Raw genomic sequence first — 23,612 nt, 5'->3', positions numbered from 1 at the left:
AAGAGACTTTAAATGATGATCTGTATAATTAGTGAGCTGTAATAAAACACTGATGGTGTCAGCTGCGAGCGCTGAGAGAAGCCTCGGCTGGGAGGCGGCTGCCATCCAGCTGCTGATCTGAAGATCGTCTCTAAGATTAAATTAAAGGCCTAACATTTTTTTAAACAAATGCATATTGCCCCCTGCCTTTTATTTTTACACCAAAATGTGTGGAATCTTATGAAGTATTGTAATATCTCGCTGATCATTGCTTTAATTAGATCCTAACATCTGAATTGTTTGTTTGCCTATTACAGATTGCTCTTTAGATTAAACAATGTGAAACTGTCCTGGCTGTGGGTTTGAGGGTTGCCCACATGGCAGACAAGGAGATGAAAATGTGCATGCTTTTGTGTCTCCGCAGCATTTGTAGGTTTTTTTCATTTAAATCATAACAAATTACCTTGAGTGTAAAATCCATGCATTTACATTGAGACAGTGTAGTTTGCAATGGCTGCCTTTGCTCCACTGGATAGTTGGTCTGGATTAGATTAACAGCCTCCGGATGTGGAGGTCATTGAACATCCAGTCAGTGAAGGCATGAAGGAGACAGAAGCACGCTATGACTGCTACTCATCCCTGATAAAAATGATAAAAATGATTTTTAGAAACAAAATTCTTGCTTCTCACACAGTTTGCAATAATTTAAAACCTAAAAATAAAACAAGGATTGTATATTATTTGAACTAAAAACAGTTTCACAGGTTTATGTGGAACTGGTAAATATAATCTAATCATTTCTTTCTTGTTGTGTGTGCATACAAAAGGCCACGAACATTTCCAGGCCTGTGTGAATCAACAGGACACGTTTTGTTTATTGGTGTGGGATTTCATAAAAAATAAAAATCATCAGCCTCTGCTAATGATGTGCATCCATCAGCTCTGAATCCTTCCCAGGAATTACGTCAGCACAAGCAGAACCAGCAGCAGGAAGGAAAAACTGAACAAAGAGACCAGCAGCACTTTACAGTAAATTGCAGACTGGGAGTTATTTTTCAATTATCCTGAATTTCATTCTGGAGAGTCTGCAGTCGTGTCTCCTGCAGATGTGACATCCAAAAATAAGGAAAAAAGAAAACCTCTCCCATGAGTTGCTTCTTACACGTGACGCACAAACTGAAGCAGCTGCTTCTTACTGGTTTATCAGCAGAGATCTGAACTGCAAGACAAAGTTTAGTTCACAGGTGTCAAATTACAGAATACATGTCCAATAAGGACCGATATAATTTTATTTATGTCAAATTAAGATTTTATTTTATCTTTGTTATTTTAGATTTGATAAAATTGTGTAGTTCTGTGCAGTGTAATTACACCCTGTTCAGCTTTATATTGTACACAGTAAATTTGAACATTTGACATTTAGTTACAACCTTTTAAAGCTTTCTTGATGTGTAACAAACTGCTGTTAACCTAATAAGCAATAATACAAGCTGCAGAACGGATATATTTATCATCTGCTGCCAAAGATGAGAGGTGATCATGTTTCTGCCTGTGTGTGTTGAATATGAACAACTGGATGCATTTGAAGGAAATCATTGGATATACATCTAGAACTGATTAACTTTTGGAGACAGTCCAATTCAAGATGGCTGCCACAGCTAATCAACACAGCTATAATGCAGCCAATTTTACAGATACTGGGATAAAATTTGATGTGGTAGTAGCTGAGACTGATTCATAACACATATTTATACCTTCCCTTTTCAGCACAGGATGACTTTAGTTTAAGACTCTGGTACAAGTGACGGGCAATATGCATTCTGACAAGGATTGCTAGGCTTTTATGATTTGGTTTTTTTAGGAATTAAAGTTTATTTTAAGACTGACTAATCTGAGTCACATGCTACTGAATTTGTGTGGATTTCTTTGTGTTTTTGTACTTCAATAATTTTGGCTTTAGTGTCTGATTGTACTTTATTTTTATTGTTTTAGAATTTAAAAAATATAAAAGAAAAATAAAAGAATGCAATGATTTCAGTATATATTGATTTACAGTTTTGTACTTTAAATTGGAAACGTTCTTAAAGTCTGAACTTTCACCAACATGCAGCCCTGCAGAGGACAGCAGTGGACTGTGTGCTGTAAGCTGCTGCCTTCTTGTGGACAAAAAGAGAAACACATATACAGATAAAACCTGAGGCCTACACTTCCTCTGTTTACTGTTTATTGTTGTGCACTGCACTTGTTCCTTATTTACATCCTTTAACAGTAAACAGAACCTAAAAAGAAGCACATAAACAAAGAAATATACACACTTTAGTAATACTGGAACAGCAGACAGGCAAACACGTGACATAAAGTACTCAAACCCGACTCATACGCACCACAACTTTAAACAACATACATCCACTGACTACGTTATAGAGGTTAGACTGCAGTTTGAGTCAGCAAGGGAGCTCACAGGGGTTATTTCACATGTAGGTCCTCTGTGTAAATACATCAGAGACGCTTCACACTTCTCTTATAGCATTTTTTACCTTTTAAATAATAAAAGAGAAAAAAAAACTTCAAGTTTAGCAGTTTCAGCCTGAGACCCACTGACTCTTCAGAAACTGAAGACACACGTTTTCTCCTGTTTTGCTGTTTGCTATGAGTGAAATTAAACTTAACGGCAGTCACTCTTTCCTTTCAGTCGTCAAAATTCAATCAAAATCCTGACTCAATCAAAGGTTTAGAAGATGTTGAACAATCCAAATGTCTTATCCTTCATCAAATTACTCAGCAGCATGGAGGCAGTAATGAGTTTAAAGCTTATGAACACAAAACACAAAACTTCTGCTCAATTTGGATGCATCTAATTATTGCCGAAAGACAAAGACAGGTGAGGAGGTTTTTGTGTCTGTCTGCTAGCAAAATATCTCACCAACCAATGAACAAATCTTAATGAAATTAGCAGAAAGTAATCATTTCACATACATCTACTACTGATTAGCTTTTGGAGATGGCTGCAGCATCCAACTGACTTTAAGAATCACAAAAATGTTTATAACTCAGTGAATTTTACAGATAATGATAAGGTTTAGTGTGGTAGTAGCTGAGACTGACCCCCCAACACAGATTTTGAGCACTAATCAATTGTGCAAAGTCTGTTTGCACAATATCTCATGAACCACTGAATGGATTTTAATAAAACTTTCAGGAAATAGTGATTGGATGTACATCTACAACAAATTTACTTTTAGAGACAATCCAATTCTAGTTGGCTGCCACAAATCAACATTAACAAACACAAAAATGGCTATAACTCAGTCAATTTTACAAATGTTGAGCTAAAATGTCTTATAACTTTATATGCTTTTGAATAAATTTATATTTCTATTATTTATTATAAACAGTGCTGGCAGCACACTCAGCTTCCTTGAGCCAAGTTTCCTGTACATTAGTGTTGATATGAAATGGTGCAAATACGGGAGACAAAAAGCTAATTATGTTGATTTTAAATAAACACTTCAGCGAAATGACAGAAAATTCTAACAAAGAGGTGGGGTTAAAATGTAAATGATAGTTCTGTAGATATGTAGATTCTGCTTATTTGTGAGCAGATTGTTGTTGAACATGGTGTCTCTAAAATATTGAACCATTTTTTCAACAGATAAAAAAATGCAGTTTGTTTTGAAAACAGGTCAAAATGAGTTTGACAAATAAAACATGTCACTGCTTTCAGGCTGCACCGAATAATGTTTGTGCTTTCTCAGAACTTCCTTTGCAAAATCATTCCACTTTATAGGAGAATACACCTACGAGACCCGGAGATGCATCATGTCAGGAGCTGTACATGTGCTAATCCTAAAATATACAATCCACAGTTCCCAGAAGACACAACAGCTCGGATGTATTAGCTACACAGGGGACAGGATGTCATTACCTGATTTCTAAATAAAATATTAGGTTTGAAAAAGAATTTAGTTTTACCTCCTTTTCTGATCTATGAACCATTACTTTTACTCTACATCTTATTATTGACATGAATTCCAGCCTGTAATCACAGGTTGTGTTAGAATCAGCAGTTGCACTTTGCTTTCGTGCTATTTTGACTTTCCCAACACCAGATTCGATTGGTACTAAACAGCCGATTTCACCTCAGTGCACAGTAACATGATCGTGTCATTTGGTTTGTCATTACTGGGACTTCTCAGCTGCACAGAAAACTGGATTTGATTTTACAGAAATTCACACGACTCCACTTTTCACTCCAACCGAACAAACTCCACATTCCAAAGCGATCGGACATTGTTAAATGCTTGTTGTGCCTCACAGATTAGTTGATATCTCTGAACCTGTTTGGTTAAGCAGTTTGTGAAATGTTTGCTCATTGTGCTCCCTGATGTGTTTTTCTCCTATCTGCTGAGATTCTCTTCTCTTCCTCTCTTTTGATCATCTGTCTCGTCTCAGTGATCACTTGTTGAGTTGATTCAGAGCAGAGGACCACATACATACAGAGGGGACATCTGGACTCGTGTGTTCTGTCCGGTGGTCTTTTGCCACCGCCGGTAAGTGATTGTGGCAAGAGGAAAAGCATGAGTCGAAGCGCAGCTATAAAGGCAGATGTTATTTTAAGCTGACCAGAGGAGGGAACACTTTCAGGGTTCGGGACATCCTAACGTCACTTGTCTTTTTATTCATTTATTTCTTTATTTTTAGTAAAGTGGTTTCTGTCCTTGGCTTTCAAATTCTGACCAGGCATCATTGAGTTCCATGAAAATCAGCTTGGCGTATTGTTCATATGGTTGTCCTGTTGCCTGTGGGGAAGAAAAAGAACAACAGAAAATTACCACCAGACACGTTGAATTTTCACTACTTACTTGTAATAAACACCGTTTTACAAAAAAAAGATGCTTTTTGGGGTCAACTCAGTTCAAGATGGCCGCCACAGCCAAGTAATCTTAGGAAAGACTAAAATGGCTATAACAGTTTTACAGATATTGAGCTAATATTGGTGTAGTAGTAGCTGAGAGTCATCCTCAACACAGATTTCACAATATTGCACATAATGTTATTTACAAGGTTTGACTAAAACGACTATAACTCCATCTTTCCTCTGGATGAGATGATTTTAGATTAAAACTCAGTGGGCTACTCCCTCAAAGATGGCTAAATCTTTAATTTACACTGACTGCTGATTTACTAATGAAGGTGTGAACGACCAGGAAACCTGTTAACACTCAACTCTGATATAATCACATAGGTGTGACTAAGAGGCAAACAGTGGATGAAAACGGCTCAAACTGTTCAGAAGAAGTAAACAAAAACTCTACAGCAAACTAAATACTCCTCATTTTAAACAAATCAAAACAGAAACACATTTTAACATGTTTGATTTTTTTAAAATGTCACCTAAATACTACTTTTTATTATTTTCTCTTGTGGTTTGCTTCATTTATGTTATGTCGTTACACTTGTCTTTAGAGGCGATGCTTCTTACTGAATAACAGAAAAAGGTAAGAATGTAAAACTGCTGCTGTCCAGCAGAGATTGATCAGTGTCGTTTGATTGATTGAGTAACTACACGTCTGGTTGGGATCATTCTGGGTGGTGGCTGCTCTTTGGTCCAGTTAAAAAGGAGGGGGAATATAAAGCAGCTTTTCATTTTCTTCTTGCAGTCCTGCCAGCACAGATCTCTCAGAACTGATTTAGCAGAAGCAGAAGGTTTCATCTGCGGACAAAGACTTCAGGTAAAACCATGTTACTGTCTGATGCTAAGAATGAAAATTATAAATGTTTTTATTCTAACAGAGAAGTCTGCTTTCTCTGCAGAGAAAATTTGTTTTGCTGAGTTTCCCAGATGTAAAACATTCTTCTTTATTTTACAGATAACTCTGGTCAAAGGTGATATTTGTCACGTGCCTGAAGATTATTTTCACATGAAATGTCTGCACCAAACCAACGCAGACAATTCAAAGACAGAATTTTTGCTTTCACTGCCAGAATGTCTGTTTCACTTCATCTTCTGGTCTTGATCCTGATGGAATCTGTCGCAGGAGATCTATCGGACGTAAAGATGCCAGACATAAAAAGAGATGACGTCAATGTTTTTTTGACGATGGCATGGCAGGTAGCCCACCACCTCCAACCTAAGTCCAGCTGTTATGTGTGTGGTCTGATGCCCTACACAGCCGGTGAAGGTTTACCGCTCATGGCCCTGCCTGCTTCTGACTGCGACACGTGCCACTTGATGAATGTTCAACTTCCCAAGACCTCTTCTCACCGTGACTGCCCAGGATTGAAAATAAGACCCCTTGACTGTTCCACACTACAAGGAAACTGCAACAGATGTTTCCAAAGGCCCAAACCGGTTCCCATCCTGGTCATTCCTCAGAAGTTCACTTGGTGTTTGGAGAACAATGGCCACATACCGGTGGGACATTCAGACTGCATACGTACCTTTAAATGGGGTCTTGGAGAAACCAAGATTGACTGGAAACATCTGGGTTCTGTTCCTCACCCATGTCTGGATGCAACAGGAGAAACTAGATTCAAAGCTTTAGCTCGTCGCACTGCTAGCTGCTCCATCTCCTCTCCTGTTGGGATGTACTGGGTCTGTGGGAACCTCGCATACCCATATCTTCCAGTGGATTACAACGGACGCTGTGGTTTGGGATATGTGGTCCCGGCTATGAGAGTGTTACAGTCTCTGCCAGGGAGATCTGTCCACCGAGTGCGGCGTGGAACTTCAGATGTGTTTGGGACACATAATCAGTCACCTTTTAAGAATGCAGTAGGTACACTTCTTCCTTTTTATGGAGTTATGTCTGCCTTAGATCAAATTGCTGATCTGTCTCATACGATAGAAGCCATAGCTAATGCAACTGGAAGGGCTCTCACGCTCCTGTCAAACGAACTGGCCTCTGTCAGGCTTCTAGCTTTACAGAACAGAGCAGCTCTGGACTTCCTTTTAGCCGCTCAAGGAGGAACCTGCGCCATTATCGGTTCTGAATGCTGCACTTTCGTGCCTGATTATAATGTCACAATTCATGAAATAGTCGGCCACCTTCAGGAAACTGCTAAATCTGTTCACCAGGATGGGAGCTCCTTATTTGACTTTTTAAAGCCAGTTTTTGATTCTCTCAGTTTTCAGGTAATCAGGGTTTTGATCATTTTGGTTGTTTTAATTGTGTTTCTGTCCTTCTTTGTAGCATGTATGAAAAAGTTCTTGTGCAATATGAGTTAAAGAACAAGTATCTCCTACATTTTATGCCAAAAAATATTTGCTTTTGTTTTTTTTGTTTGATTCTACAATACATTTTCCAAAATTCAAAGGAGAAACTGTGGCTTCAGCCCAAGATCTGCTTTACTGTGTTGATGCTGTAATAAACTGCAGTGCATAGTTGAGGAAAAAGATAATATTATTCTTCAGGCAAGAACAAATACATCAGTAATTTTGGCATAAAAATGTATTTTTACATCAGCATGCTGAAGAGCAACAGAAAAGTTGCTCCTAATTTTAATTGGTAAGTTGTTGTTGTTGCTTTAAACAAACATGGCTTCTTTGTTCACAATAATTATTTTGGCTAATTATTGTGCCAGTGTGCCAATCAAAATATGGTAGCAAAATAAATTTCTAGAGAAGTTCTGCATTCTGGTGTTACAAGCCGTCAGACAAGTTGATGAGTCATTATCTGTCTCACCTTATCTGGGTGAACAACCAGGACTGCTTTGCGGTAAACCTTCTTGACCTGTTCGGGGGTAACCAGGTCAGCCATGCCCACAGGCTTCCAGCGCGTCTCGCCCTCCCAAAGCACAGTGTGCATGGTGGACAGCAGGGCACGGATGTTACGCTCCTTCCCCTCAATCCAGTCCAAAATCTGGGATACAAAGGGAGGAGACAATTTTGGCTCTGGTTAAATGCTGCATGAGTAATTGGGTGAACCAAACTTTGGTCATGGGAGACCTAGATTGGTTGCTTCATTAATTCTGAGTAACAGAAAGGCCTTGACAGCCAAATGCTTTTCGAGTACACTAACTATAACTTTTTTTGCTGAGCTGCACTGAATGTACAAATAATAAACACCAAGTTACGCAACTTGTTTCTAAGTTGTAGTCAAATTCTACTTTATTTTTATTTGTGTTAAAAAAAGTTCTTGCCTTTATTTTCTCAGGGTCCATCTCTTTGGCCATCTCTTCTTTCCTCATTTCTGCTATAGTTCTGGGTCCTTTCTTTTCTTTGGTCCCTGCAAAGCCCTGACCAGACAGCAGGTCATCAAAGTTAGCATCGGAGGCTCTGGGTTTTGGACCTGGCACAAACAAAAAAAGAAAAAAAAAAAAGCTTTTTAAAACTGGTCACACATTACCTATTACCTAATTTAATGCTACATAACATGTAGAGGTAAAAGTCAGAAGGAAACTTTATAGTCTTAATACACCTCCAAATGTACAAAAACAATTAGCTCAGAGTTAAATGAGCAGCATTTAGGATTTAATGACATCTAGTGGTGAAGATGCAGATTGCCACCAGCAGAATAGTTCCAATATCACAGTTTCCAAACATGTCAGAGTAATTTTTGCATGGTTGCTGCTGAAAGTAGTAGCTCACTGGGCTACGACTGTTGGCAACTCAAAGTTGCAAGAAATAGGCAAATTTTTATTTGCAGCCTCTCTGAATTCTGAATGTTTGCAACGAAGTGACACGTTACTCATGTGGACACATTTTGCACGGCCTGTATTTGAAAATCACAACTTATTTTTGTGTGCATGACTCCTTCACAAATGGCGTTCACCACCTGGTTGCCAGCAGTTACAGCCCAGTGAGAGACTACTTTAGGAATGTATTATGAGTCAAAACCACTTTAGAGCCAGTGTTGATTTTGTTTTGCTACAGTAAAACAGCTCATTAAATAGTGCATTTAGGGGAAGAAGACATGTGTTGACTATACTTCTAACTTTAACACACCTAAAATACTTCTCTTAATCTTACCCATTCCAGCCTGTGATTTGCCCGCTGCACTGGGAGAACCTCCTCCCATTGCTGAGAAGCTGACATTGTAGTTAGGTCGATTTTGTGGAGACGTGTGAGGCATGGAGGTGTGGCTGGGGCTAGGCTTTGGTTGGGTGGTGGGACCCTGTCCCTGGGCTTGCCAGCCGCCACCTCCTCCAGCGCCAGGCTGCCATGAGGAGAAATTGGCTCCTGTGTGGGGCTGCCACCCTCCTGTGTGCTGGGGAGATGGCGGCGGCCGCGATGGGGAGCCCATGGGTGGGAAAGAAGGGGTCATCCCTGTTGGAGTGGTGGGCTTGCTGGAGAATCCAGAACCTCCTGAAAATAAAAAGAATATTTATGCTGATATGCGCGGCAGTGGCAGATGTGACAAGAAGTTGAGGAAATGATCAGTGTCAGACCTCCAAGGCTGCTGGATAGGTTGCCAATATCAGCAAATGGATCCAGAGTGCTTGGCTTGGTTTGGTGGGTGGGGGTGCTGTGGACTGAGCCAGTGGGACTAGTTGTGGCTGATCGACTGTCCATACCAAAGCCTGCCCCTAAATTATTCAGCAGGAGAAGACATCAGAACATCATTCTGTCTTCACAGCTGTGTGTGTGGCTGTGTGGTTGGGCGTACCGGTGTTTGTGGTAGCAGGTCTGTTCCAGTCCCATCCTCCCATGGCATTCTGCTGCTGAATGTTGACAGTTGGTGTGGTGGGTGGGACGGGGGAACTTCGACCTGTTCAGTCACATAAAGACAGGTCACAGACAGAACACTCATGGAATGTGAACTGAGTGACATGAACCCAGATAACCAGAGACAACAACAAGGGTTCTGTTGTTATGTGGCTGCTGCATCAGATTTTAAGTTATTGAAACTAAACTTTTTTAATAGAAGTCAAACTATCTCAATAATGCAGAATGGATTGTGCTGGGACTGAAATGTTTTGGTGTGTCTGAGCTGCAAATAATTACACACAGGTCATGCAAAACACACACTAAAGCAGCAAAAAATAAAAAATAAAATTAAATAAAAATATTTCTTTCTAAGCAGGCCATAAGTTGAAAATGAGTTGCAGTCATTTATTATTTTATTCAAGCAACATTTTATTCTAAGTTTTGACAAAGCAAAAATTCACAGGGACACTCTTTGATTGCAAACACTCTAAAAATGCCTCCTTCTGGTGCAGAACATGGTATGAGAGAACAAGCTGCAGAGCAGCAGAAGCATGCCTTACCCAGGCTTGTAGGCTGCAGGGTGGGTGATGGAGAACGAGCAGCATGCAGAAAAGGGTCTGGTTGCCCCGCATTACCTGGTCCGAGGAACGAGCCCATCATCTCCTGAGGCTTGGGCATGGGAGCTTTTCCAAAGGGGTCAAATGCTGAGGGAGACATAAAAAAGTGCCATTGTTTTCAGTGAAGTATATAGATAATAGAGATAATAGAGATGCATAAACAAAAATAATTCAGAATACCTGAACAGTCAACCATAGAATAAAGTTAAAAATGGATTATTGTTACTCTGCAAATGATCGGGTGACCAAATGTTATCCTGTCAAAGGTTAGAAAACCTATAAATTTGACTTTAATTTCTTTTGTAAGCCTAGATTATGAATGATTGTTTCTTGTACTCCATAATAAAATGAGTAGTAAAAGTATTTGTGCTATAATTAGATTTTGTATTTGTGATTCAGTAAAAGTTTAAATCCAATCTCCTGAATAATTAAAGGAGACAATTTGAAACTTTTTCAGTGCTTTATAGATCTGAAGTCATTCCAAAGTCAGAAGTATTTTTAATTATGCTTTAGGGACGCTCGGGTATGAAAATATGCCAATCAATGCTCAACTTGAACTACTTCATATTTTAACTTTTTTATTAAATATGCTACAAAGCTCAAATTTGTTTTGCTGTTGCTTTGCTATTTATTGAAAATTATCATCAGAAGTTACACAAAAAAGGTCCAATGTGCTTTCAAACAGCTGACCTGGTGAAGCAGGCGAGGGAGATGGTGAAGCAGTATTTGGGGCCACTTTGTGTGGAGTGGACTGGGTGGATGAGGGTCCACTGGTCGGCTGTGGTGGTGCACCGAACAGGTCCCCTAGGAGGTCAGAAGTTGGAGGTTGAGATGAGGGGCATGGACGGTTGATGTTCTCCCCGCCCAGACCGAGAAGATCCACTTCCTCAGCAGGTTCATGTGCAGCAGGCGCTGGAGGCGGGGGTTCTGGTTTCTGTGAGGCTGTACTGATGCTGCTTCGCTGGCTGGAGAGCGACAACATTTCATCATCGGAGGCTTCGCTCTCCTCCCCATGACCCCGACCTTCTCCATGCTGCCGGCTTGGCTCTTTAACAAGATAAGATCAGAAAATGCATGATGTTGGGAGAGAGGTTGGAAAGATGCATCCAAACTGGACAAAGCAAGTTGTTCAACAAGGTGAAGAAGGGAAAAGGGACAAAAATAAAATAGAGAACAAAGGTCATCACTGCTACAAGCACTAACTTTTTTCCTAAAACTTTGTGCTAGACGTGTAAACATTTGCACAATAAGCAATCTCTGACTGCAGCTGCTAAACTGATTTGAGTAGATGAGATAAATTTCTCTTTATAAGTATTCAAACTATTTATTAAAAGGGGATGGGGATGGTCAAACTCAGCTAGTGTCAATCAAAAGCATTTATTTACCTTGGCAGAACATTAAGAATTGATTGATGGTAGAGACTTAATAGACATTGTGTTTATAGCCTTAGTGCTTATAATTTTACATACAGGGGAAAACCTCTGTCTGCTGCCGTCACATATCAGGATGGGTGTCAAGGAGACTCATCATTTATTCTCCAGACGGCAGATAGTCATCCTGTAACGCTCTACCAAAGTGATATATTACCACATAACAACATGGGTTTAATTTCAATTCAATCAATACTAAACATAAACACAAAAGGCCAAATGAAGTTTCCAACAACAGAGAATGTAGCTGTCAATATTTTAATCTGCCTCTTAGAAGAGTAGGATTGAATTGAACAAAGCCCTCGTTAAACATAATTGCTGTAGATTTGATCTAAGGCCTGTGATCTCCTTCTGTCTTACCCTCCAGGTCCAAGCCCTCCATCTCATCTTGTAAGGACAAAAATTAGTTAGATTAAGTTATTTTTGCATTATTTTCACATTCAGTCTAGTTCAGTGTGTACAGAATAAGTGTTTGATTTTATAAAGAGTTTGTGTTTGTGAATTAGCATCACATTGTTTAAATTTGTTTACTGTTAAACATCTATCTATTAAAATTCTGTCTCCAAGTAAAATTTGATAATCTACTTTCCAACAGATAGAAAAAATCTAGAAAATCTTCAAGAAGGTGGCCAGATGGGGGCCACTGTTAATGTTGGGGTAGCACACAAAAAAACAAGAGCTAAACAGAATTTCAGGATTTCTATCCTGTTGTCCTCCACAGGCTATTCAAAAAATACTCTAATTAAGCATTTAGATAAGGAACTGTGTTTTGATGTGTTGTTCTTTTTACTTTACAGCTGATGTTACAGATTAGGAGGAGAGGTTACTTCGATCTTAAATTTATATTTATATCTGAAACAAGCATTTCTTGAAAGAATGCATATCTCCCACTGTCTTGAATGCCAAAGTTTTAAACAAAAAGCTTTAGCAGTCAGATTGCCCCTGGCTAAATAATACTTCCTAAGCTTTTAAACTGACAATGGAGGAGATATTCAACTTGCATTTAAGGACTGAATTTTTCTTTTTTTTCTCAACTTGGTTGCTCTGAAAAATTGTCAAAAAATGTAAATTTGGTCTCAATACTGTTTGAAACTAACAGTTTTGTTTGTTTGACAGGTAAACAATTTTGGATTTGAACTGATGTTTTTTTTTCTTTTGTGGTTTTCCACCATAAATGTAAAGTCCAACACTGATTGATGTTTAGTGTTACTGATCCCACAGTACCTGCAAGAGCCAGAGCATCCTGATGCTCCTGATGGCAGGAGAAGAGCACACTGGGACTCAGGTCTTTACAGGGGAACTGCTCCCATGGTGGCGTCAGGTCTTTCTGCTTGTCCACCCCCTCTACCTCGATGTCCAATATGACGTGGAACAGCTGAGGGTATTTCTCTGGAGAATCACAAGCGTCAAGCTCTGGTCTGAGAAGAAAATTAAGGTTTTGTAAAACATCAAAACAGTGAAATACTGGAAAAGAAAGCATCACATTAGCTTTCATTAGTGGGTTGAATATGAGGGATTTTTCTTACTTGTTAAATTTTAACATAGTTGTTCCAGGAGCAATGAAGCCGGTGTGGAACTGGATCTGAAAGATCTGGGTGTTGGACACCTAACAACAAGACAATAACACTTATCTGCTTAAAGTTACTTTAACTTCATTTACATCATATTTAAATGTAAGCAGTTTAATAATGGGTCACCTCTGCATAAATATAAAGTTTAAAATACAATTTAAATCAGTGGATCAGTATAAATTCAAAATGACCGAATTTGCTTTTTGATTAAAACATCTTTTGTCTTAGATCAAGAAAAACTCTGTTCCCTCCTTTTCAATTGCTATTTTTCTAACAATGCTATAAATTAATGGAGCTTTGGCAGTACAGTTACAACAGAGAATAGATAAAATGTGAAGGAATGAAAGATGGATTTGGGCATTTCAAAGCAAGTGTGAAATGTGTTTATGTTGTGCAGATCTAATGTGGTAGTGGTTTTTATCAATAAGAATCAAGAACATTGGGTAAAGTTTATTTATGTACTGCAGGGAGCTTGTATTGTGCTGTAAACACGTCAGATTCAGTCTGCAACATTTAACTGTTCCTGCATTCCCATGATCTCGCCAACATTGTCACTGTCTCCTGGTCAGATCTTGCTGCTGCAGCCTGATGAACATACCTTGGCCTGCAGGCGGCCCCCGATTGTTGACCTCATGTGGTAGACTGAAACCACGAAGTCTCCATGAACGCTCACGCCAAGAGGGAAAACCACTTTCCCCTCCTGGATCCTGTGCTCTCTGGGCATCCAGAGGTAAGACAAGGATTAAGAAACATGAGCAGAAGTGTAAAAAAATAAATAAAGTCACAATTAGGAAAACTATGAGAGAACATTACAGAAATGCAGAAAGAAAAAGTATAGAATGATAACACTTTGATTACAGTTTTGTTTAAACTCTGTATGGTGTTTCAGAAATGCTACATAATCAGCTAATTATAACCTAGAAGTTCTCTGTTTGTCTTTGCAAGTGTTAAAATCTCATCACTGTTTCTTACCTCATCCTCTCGTACTCCTGAGCAGTGGTGAAGATCTTAGTCTCACCGATGAGGACATCACAGAAGGGCCGGCAGCCGCTCCGCTGCTTGTTGAAACAGGGGACTGGACTCATGGTGAGCGCCTTGATCACCATGGGCTTAGAGTGGGGGAGGGTGGGCTTCTCTGACACCATGCTACACACGTAACCTATGTACCTGCATGGACACAAAGACTGTCTGAATCACGGTTTTATTGTTTTATTACACGCACACTTTGAAATTACGCTTTATAAGTTTGTGATTTTCACCTCTAACTTAGAAGGTTTAACAAAAAAGGATCACAAAAAGTGAGTTAAAGATTGAAATGTTTTCCTTCACTTGTCTTGCTTTTTTTTTTTTTTGTCTGCAAACCTGCGATGTGAAGGCCAGAGACCGGAGCCTGGTCTTTTGGCGCTCAGCAGCTGCATGGCAGGAACCGGATGGTTGAAAAGGTGGCAGAAGCAGAACATGGCACAGACCAAAACACCGGAGGGTGCACGACCATCCTGAAAGCAGACAGAGCAGATGCTGACAGTTCACGTTTGTCTGTAGTGTTAGCAAAATATCTCATGCACCAGTGGAAGGATTTTAATGAAACTCTCAGAAAGCAATCATTGGGGGTATATCTACAACTGATTAACTTTTGGGGTCAACCCTATTTATGATGGCCACCACAGCTAAGCAATTTTAGCAAAAAAAAAAAGTTCAGATCTCACAGTATCACATGAGATTGTGCATAACGTCACCTGCAATGTTCTGCAATGTTTCACTAAAACAACTACATCTCTACGCTTCTGAGCATAAAAGGGTTTTAGTTTAAACTCTGGCAAGAAAAGGCAGAGGGTGATAAGCATTCTTTCAAGGAATGCTAAGCCTTAAATTTTGTTTGGTTTTGCACAACATAAAGCATTATTTTAGACGGTTTATAAAAGTTTAAGTAAAGATTTAGTTCTGCTTACTCTGAGTATTCATTCCAGTGATTTAAATTTCAGTTTCTCACACGTTAAAGGGAAGCACAAACATCCTGCTGATGTGAAGCAGGGAGAACTGTTTTTAAAAGGGAACCATTTGGTGGAGATTATGCAAGATGGAGAAGTCTGCTAAACCACAGCAACTTGGCAATAACATCTTTCACCACATGTCAAGTTTACTGCTCGGTCTGACTCAGAACGGAGCAGAAGACAGATTCAGAGTGCTCTGATCACGGCTCATTGCACAGATCAGTATGTGAGGCTTTAGCTGAGCCTAAAACATGCAGCTAGCTGCAAAACAAAAACAAAAAAACAAAAAACTTTTCCTTTGAAATAATGAAACTTCTTTCTTTTAGTTTTTTTAACTTAACATGTTTCTCACAAATTTAAGAATACACCAGGAAAAAAAAATCTAATCCAGCTCCAGAACTTGTATGTAGCCACAGTTTCTTTGCCTCACCAAAACATTTGGTTTGAAATACTTGTTTTGTCTTTGGCAGGGACTTTTATTTTTCGTTCAAACTGCTTAACATGAATCAATTAACTGTGTTTGCAAACAAAACAGACCAGTTTATCTGTAGCCAGGAATGGGGAGAGTAGTTATGTACAACACAAACAATGGGATGAAAAGAAAGTATGACCTTTAAGTTTAATAATAACCACACAATAGAATTCCAAGTTATACATTTTGTGAGTAGACATGTTTTAAACAAGGTGACAAACAATGGATATTAGCAATAAATAAATCAGGTTACCATGTACCTGTATGTCACAGCTATATGATATAATCAAAAACAATGGATATGTGGGTGTCCTCTTACCGAGCAGGTGATGACACACACATTCTTGGGATTCTGTTTGAGCCAGTTGTGCATGTTCTTACACACAGCAAACAAGTTGTGTAGGCTTGGAGCTTGGCGTGAAGGCCAGTTACACTCCGAGACCTGGGAAGAGTTGGATGCAGGGAACAGAGAGAGGAGGAGGTGGAACAGAAACAGAAAGTAAGATCAACAGATGTGGAGAAAATGGAGCCAGAGAGATAAAAAAAAAGAAAAGGCACATGTGGTGGAAGGAAAGCAGAAATAGGAACAAGGAGAGGAAAAGGAAAACAGGAGGAGACAGGAAAGGAGAGGTGGAGGTTAGCAGCAGCTCTGCAGCAACATAACACACCAGTTGCCATGATGAGTCATCCGCTACAAATACAACTTCCAGAGGCCATCTTGGCCATATGAACTCCACAGCTATTATCTGCCGCAGGGTGGCAGCCTTTTCTTTATAAAGCCCCCACATGTACTTTTACTTGAACCCAAATCCAGCTGTAGAAAAACCCTAAATGACATGAGCCAAACGGGCAAACTATAAAAAGATGACATTAAGTGTTCACAGTTTCATTAAGCAAGGATAACTAGCTGTAATGTCTGAATATAATGTGCAGTTCAAATGAGTTTATTTAAAGGCATTTGTTAGCGGTTCTCACTGTGGTGAAGTAATTAAAAAATAAAAACTGGAATAATCTATAACATTTCTTTAATCCCACAGGGATGTATGTTTTGATTTTGAAACATTTTTAATTAAATGTTTTTGTTTTCTTGCCTCCTGTCTTTGTCTTCCCAAAACACGAAGTGGAGTTTACTGTATGAAGGATATTTTAGACGAAAGGAAACCTCCTAATTACCTCTAAAGGAGGCAAAATTAATTAATTAATGCAATTTAACAGAAAAGGAAAGGAAAACTTCTTTTGATGACAGGATTGTGATAAATATGAGACAGCAACAGCCTTGGTCACATGACCCAATGAAGGTTGAATTTGGAGGCTGAAGATTAATTTTCATATTAAGATGGAGATCAGGGTTTTAAAGGATAATAAGCCTAAAACAGTCATATTTCTTGTTGTAGAAAACTTTACACAGTGACAGCAGGTCAGCTGCTGGTCATCCTGACATTAAAAGCACTAATTTGAAGAAAGCTTGAACTGACACATGAAATTGTTCTCACCCCAGAGGTGTCATTTTGTCAGAAGCCATTTGGTGTTGGTGTCTAAGATTAGTTTGTTTTAATATCAAACCCCCTTGTTAAAAGTTTACATGTACAGAAAAATAATGAATAATTTGTTCAAACTGCATAAGATGTAGTTGTTTCATCCAACTCTCAGCGACAGTGCAGTGCAGCTCAAATGAAGGAAGTGAAAATGGTGTCAATTAGACAAACAAAAGCACACGCGATGAGCTTCATCTGCAGCTTCCTGGCATATAATCACACTAACCCTGTTGGAGAATTTGGCCCCGCGGTAGTTGCGCTGCGACAGGTTGAAGACTGTGTAGTGGTCAGCATGGCGGCTGTCGAGGAAGGAGCGTATGTCCTCAACATGGTTCTGGTAACCGTACTGGACTGACTCCGCTGGGTACGTCATCACTGGGAAATTAAAAAAAAAGGTTTTAAAGGCTTTCTGAGCTGCTACAGATTCACACATACATAATTCAATTTGTTACACAGACTACAGTTTAAAAGAAGATAAACCTAAAATTAAACTATAAGGAGTAGGTTTGTGTTGCAGCACAGTTATCAGAGGTAGTTTATTCTTTAGGTGACAAACATTCAGCTAATTTTTAATTCAGCCATGAAACTGGAGGTCGGCTAAAGACGGAGATCTCTGTTTATGTGTATAAACTGGGCATGTGGACATAATCAGACATGACTACCTGCTGAAAATCTACTTTAATGTTTTACAGTGTTTTCAGTGTGTGAGATTTTAACATTGTGAACCAGGCAGGTAAGTCTTGCATTCATTCATTCATTCATACACAAATTCTATTAATTACAGCCACTTTTTTATTTACCTATGATTCTTGATGTAATGTAGGCAATGTCCAGTTCCCCTTTAGTGTATCTGAAACACAGAAATGAAATATTGTTTTTTTTTATTATTTAAAGCAGTTAAAACACAAGTCAGTCACAGCACAAGCAGCATAGCCAGAGCATTTCAGGAAAACATTTTTAATTTGAATTTTACTGACTACATTAGGCTTTTTTGTGTGGATTCAACACATAGTTCTCCTCAGATCACATGACATCATGCAGCATGCATGCAGACTGAGTAAACTGAGCTAAATATGTGACTTTACAAGTTAAACCTTTCAGGTTTGTATCGTTTAAGAATTTAGCTACACATTTTGTCCTTTTAGTTTCACTTATCCGGTTCAGGTCTTTTTAATGTAGGATTTTCACAAAACAAAATAATAATTTAAATTACAGATTGTGCACATAAACAATAATAAGAAAAAAGGAAACAATAAGGTTTGAAAAGGACTATAAGAATAGTAAAACTGAAAAGTACTCATGTACAAATGTTCTGATAATAAAACAATTGATTTTTGGGCTTGTAGACATAAATTCTCTTTAGAGGTGACATCTTCATAAAACCATAACAGTTTTCATACATTCACACAAAAGCTCAGAGTAAGGAACCTTAAAACATAAAACCATTAAAAGAGAGGCTCAGTATAGATGTTTTCAGCATCCAAAGGTTTGATCCACCTTTCTGCCTGTCACTGTCAGAGCATCAGGCTGAATCATATCCATGTCGAAGTGATCAGACTCAGCAGGGTTTAAAGCTGAAGCTTCTGTGAGGAAGTTTTTTTTTTCTTCTTCTCTGAGCTGCTCAGGATCAAAGTAATGCCAGATGTGAATCCTTCAAACAAGCAGGCTTGCCTTTCATGGCCATATTTAGCCTCTCCATATGGAGTCTTTTTGGTAACTAGAAGTGGCCACAGCGCTCACACACACAGTGGTCCAATACCACTGAAACAAAGAGTAAAAGTCTGGTGGTGAAGGATACATTGGGAATTAAAAATATCTCTTTGTTCTTGTAATTGAAAATAGCACCTTTTTGGGGGCTAATCTGTACACTTTATGTTGACTTGACTTGTGTAATTCCCACTGATAAACATGGAGATGCATACCATATGTTAAACCCTTCTTAACAGTAATCCTGTGCTCTCCAAGAAGTCTGTTAAAGGTGACAAGACAGCTAAATGTGCCTCAGAATTATATTTAACCCTAAATGTAAATCATACAATAGGCCATATACTGCATGTTGATGAAACTACTCATGCATTATAAAATCTTAGGATTTCATCATCCTTGTGGAGTTTACAAACTACTCTTTTATAGACTTTATTCTTTTTAAACACTTTTCTAAATTTTAAATGAGACATCTCTCCGACATAGAACATTATCTAAGCTGCAGAAATGGAGAATGAGTGATTAATATCTGACACAAATAACAAACAGGGGATTGTGGTCTTCTGAAGGAGAACTGATGAGAATAAAACTGGTGAAAAAACTTGACTAATAGTGTGGACTAGTTTTAAAAGGTATTTTTCTCCACCTTTGACAGTCCTCAAGAATGTGCAATAACACTTTCAGTTTATTTTTAATTTAGTTTTTAATTGATTTCAGCCTAAAACTTAACTGTCAAACAGCTGAGGACGAACACACTTGAGGAAGGCAGAGGCACCGCAGAGCTTTATGTTACTGTTTGCCCACAAGAAAGTAAACACAGGAGCATAAAACTAGTTAAACTACACACACACACACACACACAAACACACAAGCCAACAAGCAGTGTAAGTAGGTTAGATCCCGATGGATACAGGATCTGGGCTCTCTGTATTCCCTTCATCTTCCTCTTCAAAAACTCCTCTTGTTTGAGAAAAATATTTTGCATGTCTGCTTCATTATTAATAAGTTAACAAGGGAAGGCCAGCTAATGTTTGCACTTCAAATATCTAATCTTGGGTCTTTTTTAGTTTATTTTACTCACTTCACGAAACAAAACCTGCAGCTAAAAACAAAAACCAACTCCACAGTTTTGTAGTTAATCCTGACTAGAAACAGACAGTTTATGTTTTGATATGTTGGCCCCAGGCAAAAATAAACAAAAACCAAAGTATAAAAAATTTAGCTTTTTGTACAGTATCATATTAGTATTATATATACCTTTAATTATACCTCTACAGTAATGTTTGTAACTGTGATGCAGATATACTAATTAAAACAGTGAGTTGAAAGGTCAAAAGTTGCATCCTCATCTCTGCGATTATCTGTCAATGATTTTGTGTTTTAAGAAATGTAATACATGTTCATTCACCAAGACAGAAACACATACAGTAAACCAGCTTGCCACTACGGACAAATAAATTTACATTTCTGAAACATCCTCCTCTGCTTGCCTACATGCTGACTGTCCATCTGTCATCCCCGACTCCTGTATCCCAGCTTCCATCACCTCATTATCCAAACTCACACATGCCTAAAAACTCCCCACAAACACACAGCACTGCAACACATGGCCTGAATGAAACGAAATCCGTTAGTTTCAGCAGTGCACAGGCCATTTGGCACAATGGACTCGCCATGAATAATTCAGCCAGAGGAGACAGCAAAGAGAGGGAAGGAAAGGTGGAGCTGAGATGAACACAAGAGGGAACGAATGGGCAGGAGAGAGGAAGAGGAGGGGAAACACGAGAGAGGAATAAATACAATCAAACTTGCTGAGTCAAGTTGGAGAGAAGATGTGTGTGTGTTTCTGAATATACAGAGGCCCCTTTGTGCTGCCCCGTGCAGATGCCTGCACACAAACAGACTGGGACAGCCGAGCCGTGTCAGCCTCCCTGTTTCCTCCCTCCCTCCATCCACACCGAGCAGCTTTGCTTTTAAAGGAACCACTGTCCAAACAACATACAATTATTTGATGAATATTTGAAAGAACGGTTAGGTTACTGACATTTAATTTGGGTTTGTCAAATTTATACTTTTTGAATTAATCAACACCATAGTTTCAAGTCATAGCTTGATGAAATACAGAAACCTGCTCTGCACAGAGTGAAATATCCATTTTACTACATCATCTGATTTCACACTGAGCTAGATGTTTTTGGTGTCAGATTATATAAAACAGGATCCATTTCAGATCTAATGTGAAGCTGCTTAGGAAAGTTAAAAAGAAAAATACTGAATGAAACCAGTTATGTGTCATCATTCGTCTATGCTGCTTTTAGGCATAAAAATGGTAAACTTTGACACAAGTTGGATTGAAAAATACCAAACATATAAAACACCAAAGAGAGAGAAACTGAAGAGGAGAGTGTGAACCTAATTTCTGAAGTTGTTGCACGATTAAGATAAATATGGTTTAGAAAGCACTATCCAATAAAGGCTACACACATTAGCTACTCAAGGGCTCCCTGAGTTGCAAAAATAATAAATTGGAGAGTTAAAATATTTAGCTTCAATATGCAAATATTATAATACAATTCCTACAAGAGTCCTATGAAACAATCGCAGATTCATGATGCATTTTGCACCATGAATCAATATGTTACATTCTGCAGAATGCATCGAGTCCAGCTTGAATGTGGTGTTACTTACGTGGCGACTTGGTGCATGACCTTAGTGGAGGTGTCCTTCAATGTGTCTTTTAGGTTGTCCTTGAAGTTGCTGAAGAATTTTCCAGCTCCTCCCTTCACCATATCAAACAGCCCCCCTCCATAGTTGCCATCCATGTCTGGAAAAAAAAAGTTTCAATAAAACTCCAGAGAAGCCAAAAACAGACAGACACACAAACTGCGGGGTTGTCACTGCAATAGTGTGTATTAAAACACATACATTTTATGTTTTTATTATGTTCAGCAGCTGCTGTATCTGTAGGTTTTTATTGATAAACACAAGTCACAGAATAATACACATCTGTAAAGTAATGATGGACATATGCACAGGAAGCATGGCACAGTAACATGCACACCATCTGGACCTGTGTGTAGCTCTGTGTGTGTGTGTGTGTGTGTGTGTGTGTGTGCACTTTAAAGAGAGCCTGGAAAAGACCCAAGTGTCATATCCGAGTCAGCACTCCTCAGGTGATCTGAGAATTTCTCTCTGTCCTCTTCCACATTTTGTCTCTCTTCATGCATCAGCTCAGAGCAGCCACAGTGTCATCAGCTGGTTTTTAGTTGTCAGTGCAGACAAACCTACTGCCGTTAAACATGATGCAGCAGAAAATAACTCAGAAGTGGCCATTCTCCATGCATGTTCTATAAATGTTAAGGTTAAGTGTGTGAATACTGATTTCACATTCACACCATTGTTTCCCTGTTTATAGTTTCTTCTTTTTGCAATCAAACTACTTTTGCATTCTTTGAGCTATTTTAACTATTTATGTATCAACACATTTGGCTCAATCAGGAATAGTGTGCTATGACTTTTAGTATTTGTAACTTTTATTCTTTTTGAATTATTTACAAATATTTTCCTCATAGGAACACACTGAGATCTCTTCAATTCATTCAGAAATATTGTTCTGTTTAATTTTCTTGTCTTCTTATGGTACTTTCAGCCTTTGGCTACTGTCTTACTAACTTTAGCTTTAAGCTTCTGTTTTGCTGATTTTAGCTTCTGTTTGGCTTGTACTTGAACAATTAAGTGATTTCATTCTTAAAACAAATTTCAGCAACACTGAAAAACTGATGTGACTTGTGCTTGCAGATATAAAAAAACATTGTACCATTAACTTTATTTCATCTGCCCCTTTAAACAGAGTAACTTTTAGCTGAGAGGAGGCCTCATCTAATCCTATCACTGCACAAAAACACTGCCTCAGTTTCCTGAGGTGAACTTTTTATTTGTATTTGGGTGTTTCATGTTTGTCACACCGCAGACAGATAAACAGTTTTTTGTGAATCAACAAAATGAGAGTCTGATATCCAGCAAAGCTTACACCCTCAGGGAAAAAAAACATCTCGAATGGAAAACAGCTTAACTACTTTTTAATTAAATTTTGATTTGAATATGTAAGTCAGAGTATTTTAGCTCCCAAATCAAAAGACAATTGGTACTACTACTAAAACTACTGCTGTGAATTAATACCCCCCTTACAATTATTGCTAACTTGCAAGCAAAAGAAGAACAACCAACTAAACTCGACATCTGATCTGTCATCAACTAAATAATACAAAAAAATCTGTAATCTGTTTATAAAGGAAATGCAGTAATTTAAAAGTTTAGATAAATGTTGAAACAGTATCACAAATCAAAGGTGTACTAATTTAACATGATTTATTGTGTTTAGTGCTACAAGACTAAACTGAAATTTGATTAGTTTGATCAGAAAGAGCCTGTCTGCACTCATGAATATGAACTGAAATGTTAAAGCTTTATTTTAAGCTCCTCGTCATGCAGCACCCACCCAGTGAGCACGACAGGATGAATTAAAAAGAAAAAAAAAACAGAATCCAAGTCTGCCTTGAAATGAAGAGTGAATTCAACCTGGATGTGTCAATCATGCTTTAGATACCTGCACAGGTAGAGAAGCAGCAGTGAGGCTGAGGGAACAAACAGGCTTGAAAGCAATC

General features: G+C 38.6%; 2 protein-coding genes across 5 annotated transcripts in view; one reads left to right on the top strand and one right to left on the bottom strand.

Moving 5' to 3' along the window:
- Positions 1-2,189: 2,189 nt before the first annotated feature.
- Positions 2,190-23,612, bottom strand: part of dnajc6 (DnaJ (Hsp40) homolog, subfamily C, member 6) — a 29,960-nt gene continuing 8,537 nt past the window's right edge. For 3 of the 4 annotated variants that reach the window (XM_017420525.3, XM_025006880.2, XM_017420523.3), the window contains 17 exons: positions 21,637-21,772; positions 18,045-18,094; positions 17,471-17,619; positions 16,029-16,151; positions 14,609-14,742; positions 14,219-14,413; positions 13,845-13,962; positions 13,202-13,281; positions 12,900-13,093; positions 10,936-11,292; positions 10,189-10,332; positions 9,588-9,689; positions 9,370-9,507; positions 8,951-9,286; positions 8,122-8,270; positions 7,665-7,841; positions 2,190-4,778 (listed from right to left, as the gene is read on the bottom strand). In XM_017420525.3, coding sequence (XP_017276014.1) covers positions 4,677-4,778; positions 7,665-7,841; positions 8,122-8,270; positions 8,951-9,286; positions 9,370-9,507; positions 9,588-9,689; positions 10,189-10,332; positions 10,936-11,292; positions 12,900-13,093; positions 13,202-13,281; positions 13,845-13,962; positions 14,219-14,413; positions 14,609-14,742; positions 16,029-16,151; positions 17,471-17,619; positions 18,045-18,094; positions 21,637-21,772 — 2,684 coding nt within the window. In that variant the 3' untranslated portion in view covers positions 2,190-4,676. The remainder of the gene's footprint in view (positions 4,779-7,664; positions 7,842-8,121; positions 8,271-8,950; positions 9,287-9,369; positions 9,508-9,587; positions 9,690-10,188; positions 10,333-10,935; positions 11,293-12,899; positions 13,094-13,201; positions 13,282-13,844; positions 13,963-14,218; positions 14,414-14,608; positions 14,743-16,028; positions 16,152-17,470; positions 17,620-18,044; positions 18,095-21,636; positions 21,773-23,612) is intronic. The other variant, XM_017420524.3, reaches the window with a different exon arrangement.
- Positions 5,639-7,359, top strand: LOC108238436 (endogenous retrovirus group 3 member 1 Env polyprotein-like). Its single transcript, XM_017420526.3, has 2 exons — positions 5,639-5,711; positions 5,850-7,359. The coding sequence occupies exon 2, from the start codon at positions 5,906-5,908 to the stop codon at positions 7,205-7,207; it is 1,302 nt and encodes a 433-aa protein (XP_017276015.1). The 5' UTR covers positions 5,639-5,711; positions 5,850-5,905; the 3' UTR covers positions 7,208-7,359.

The sequence above is a fragment of the Kryptolebias marmoratus genome, linkage group LG24, assembly GCF_001649575.2.
Source record: "Kryptolebias marmoratus isolate JLee-2015 linkage group LG24, ASM164957v2, whole genome shotgun sequence".
NCBI classification, from domain to species: Eukaryota; Metazoa; Chordata; class Actinopteri; order Cyprinodontiformes; family Rivulidae; genus Kryptolebias; species Kryptolebias marmoratus.
Note: the sequence above shows the minus strand (reverse complement) of the source record. Positions and strands in the feature narration are given on the sequence as shown.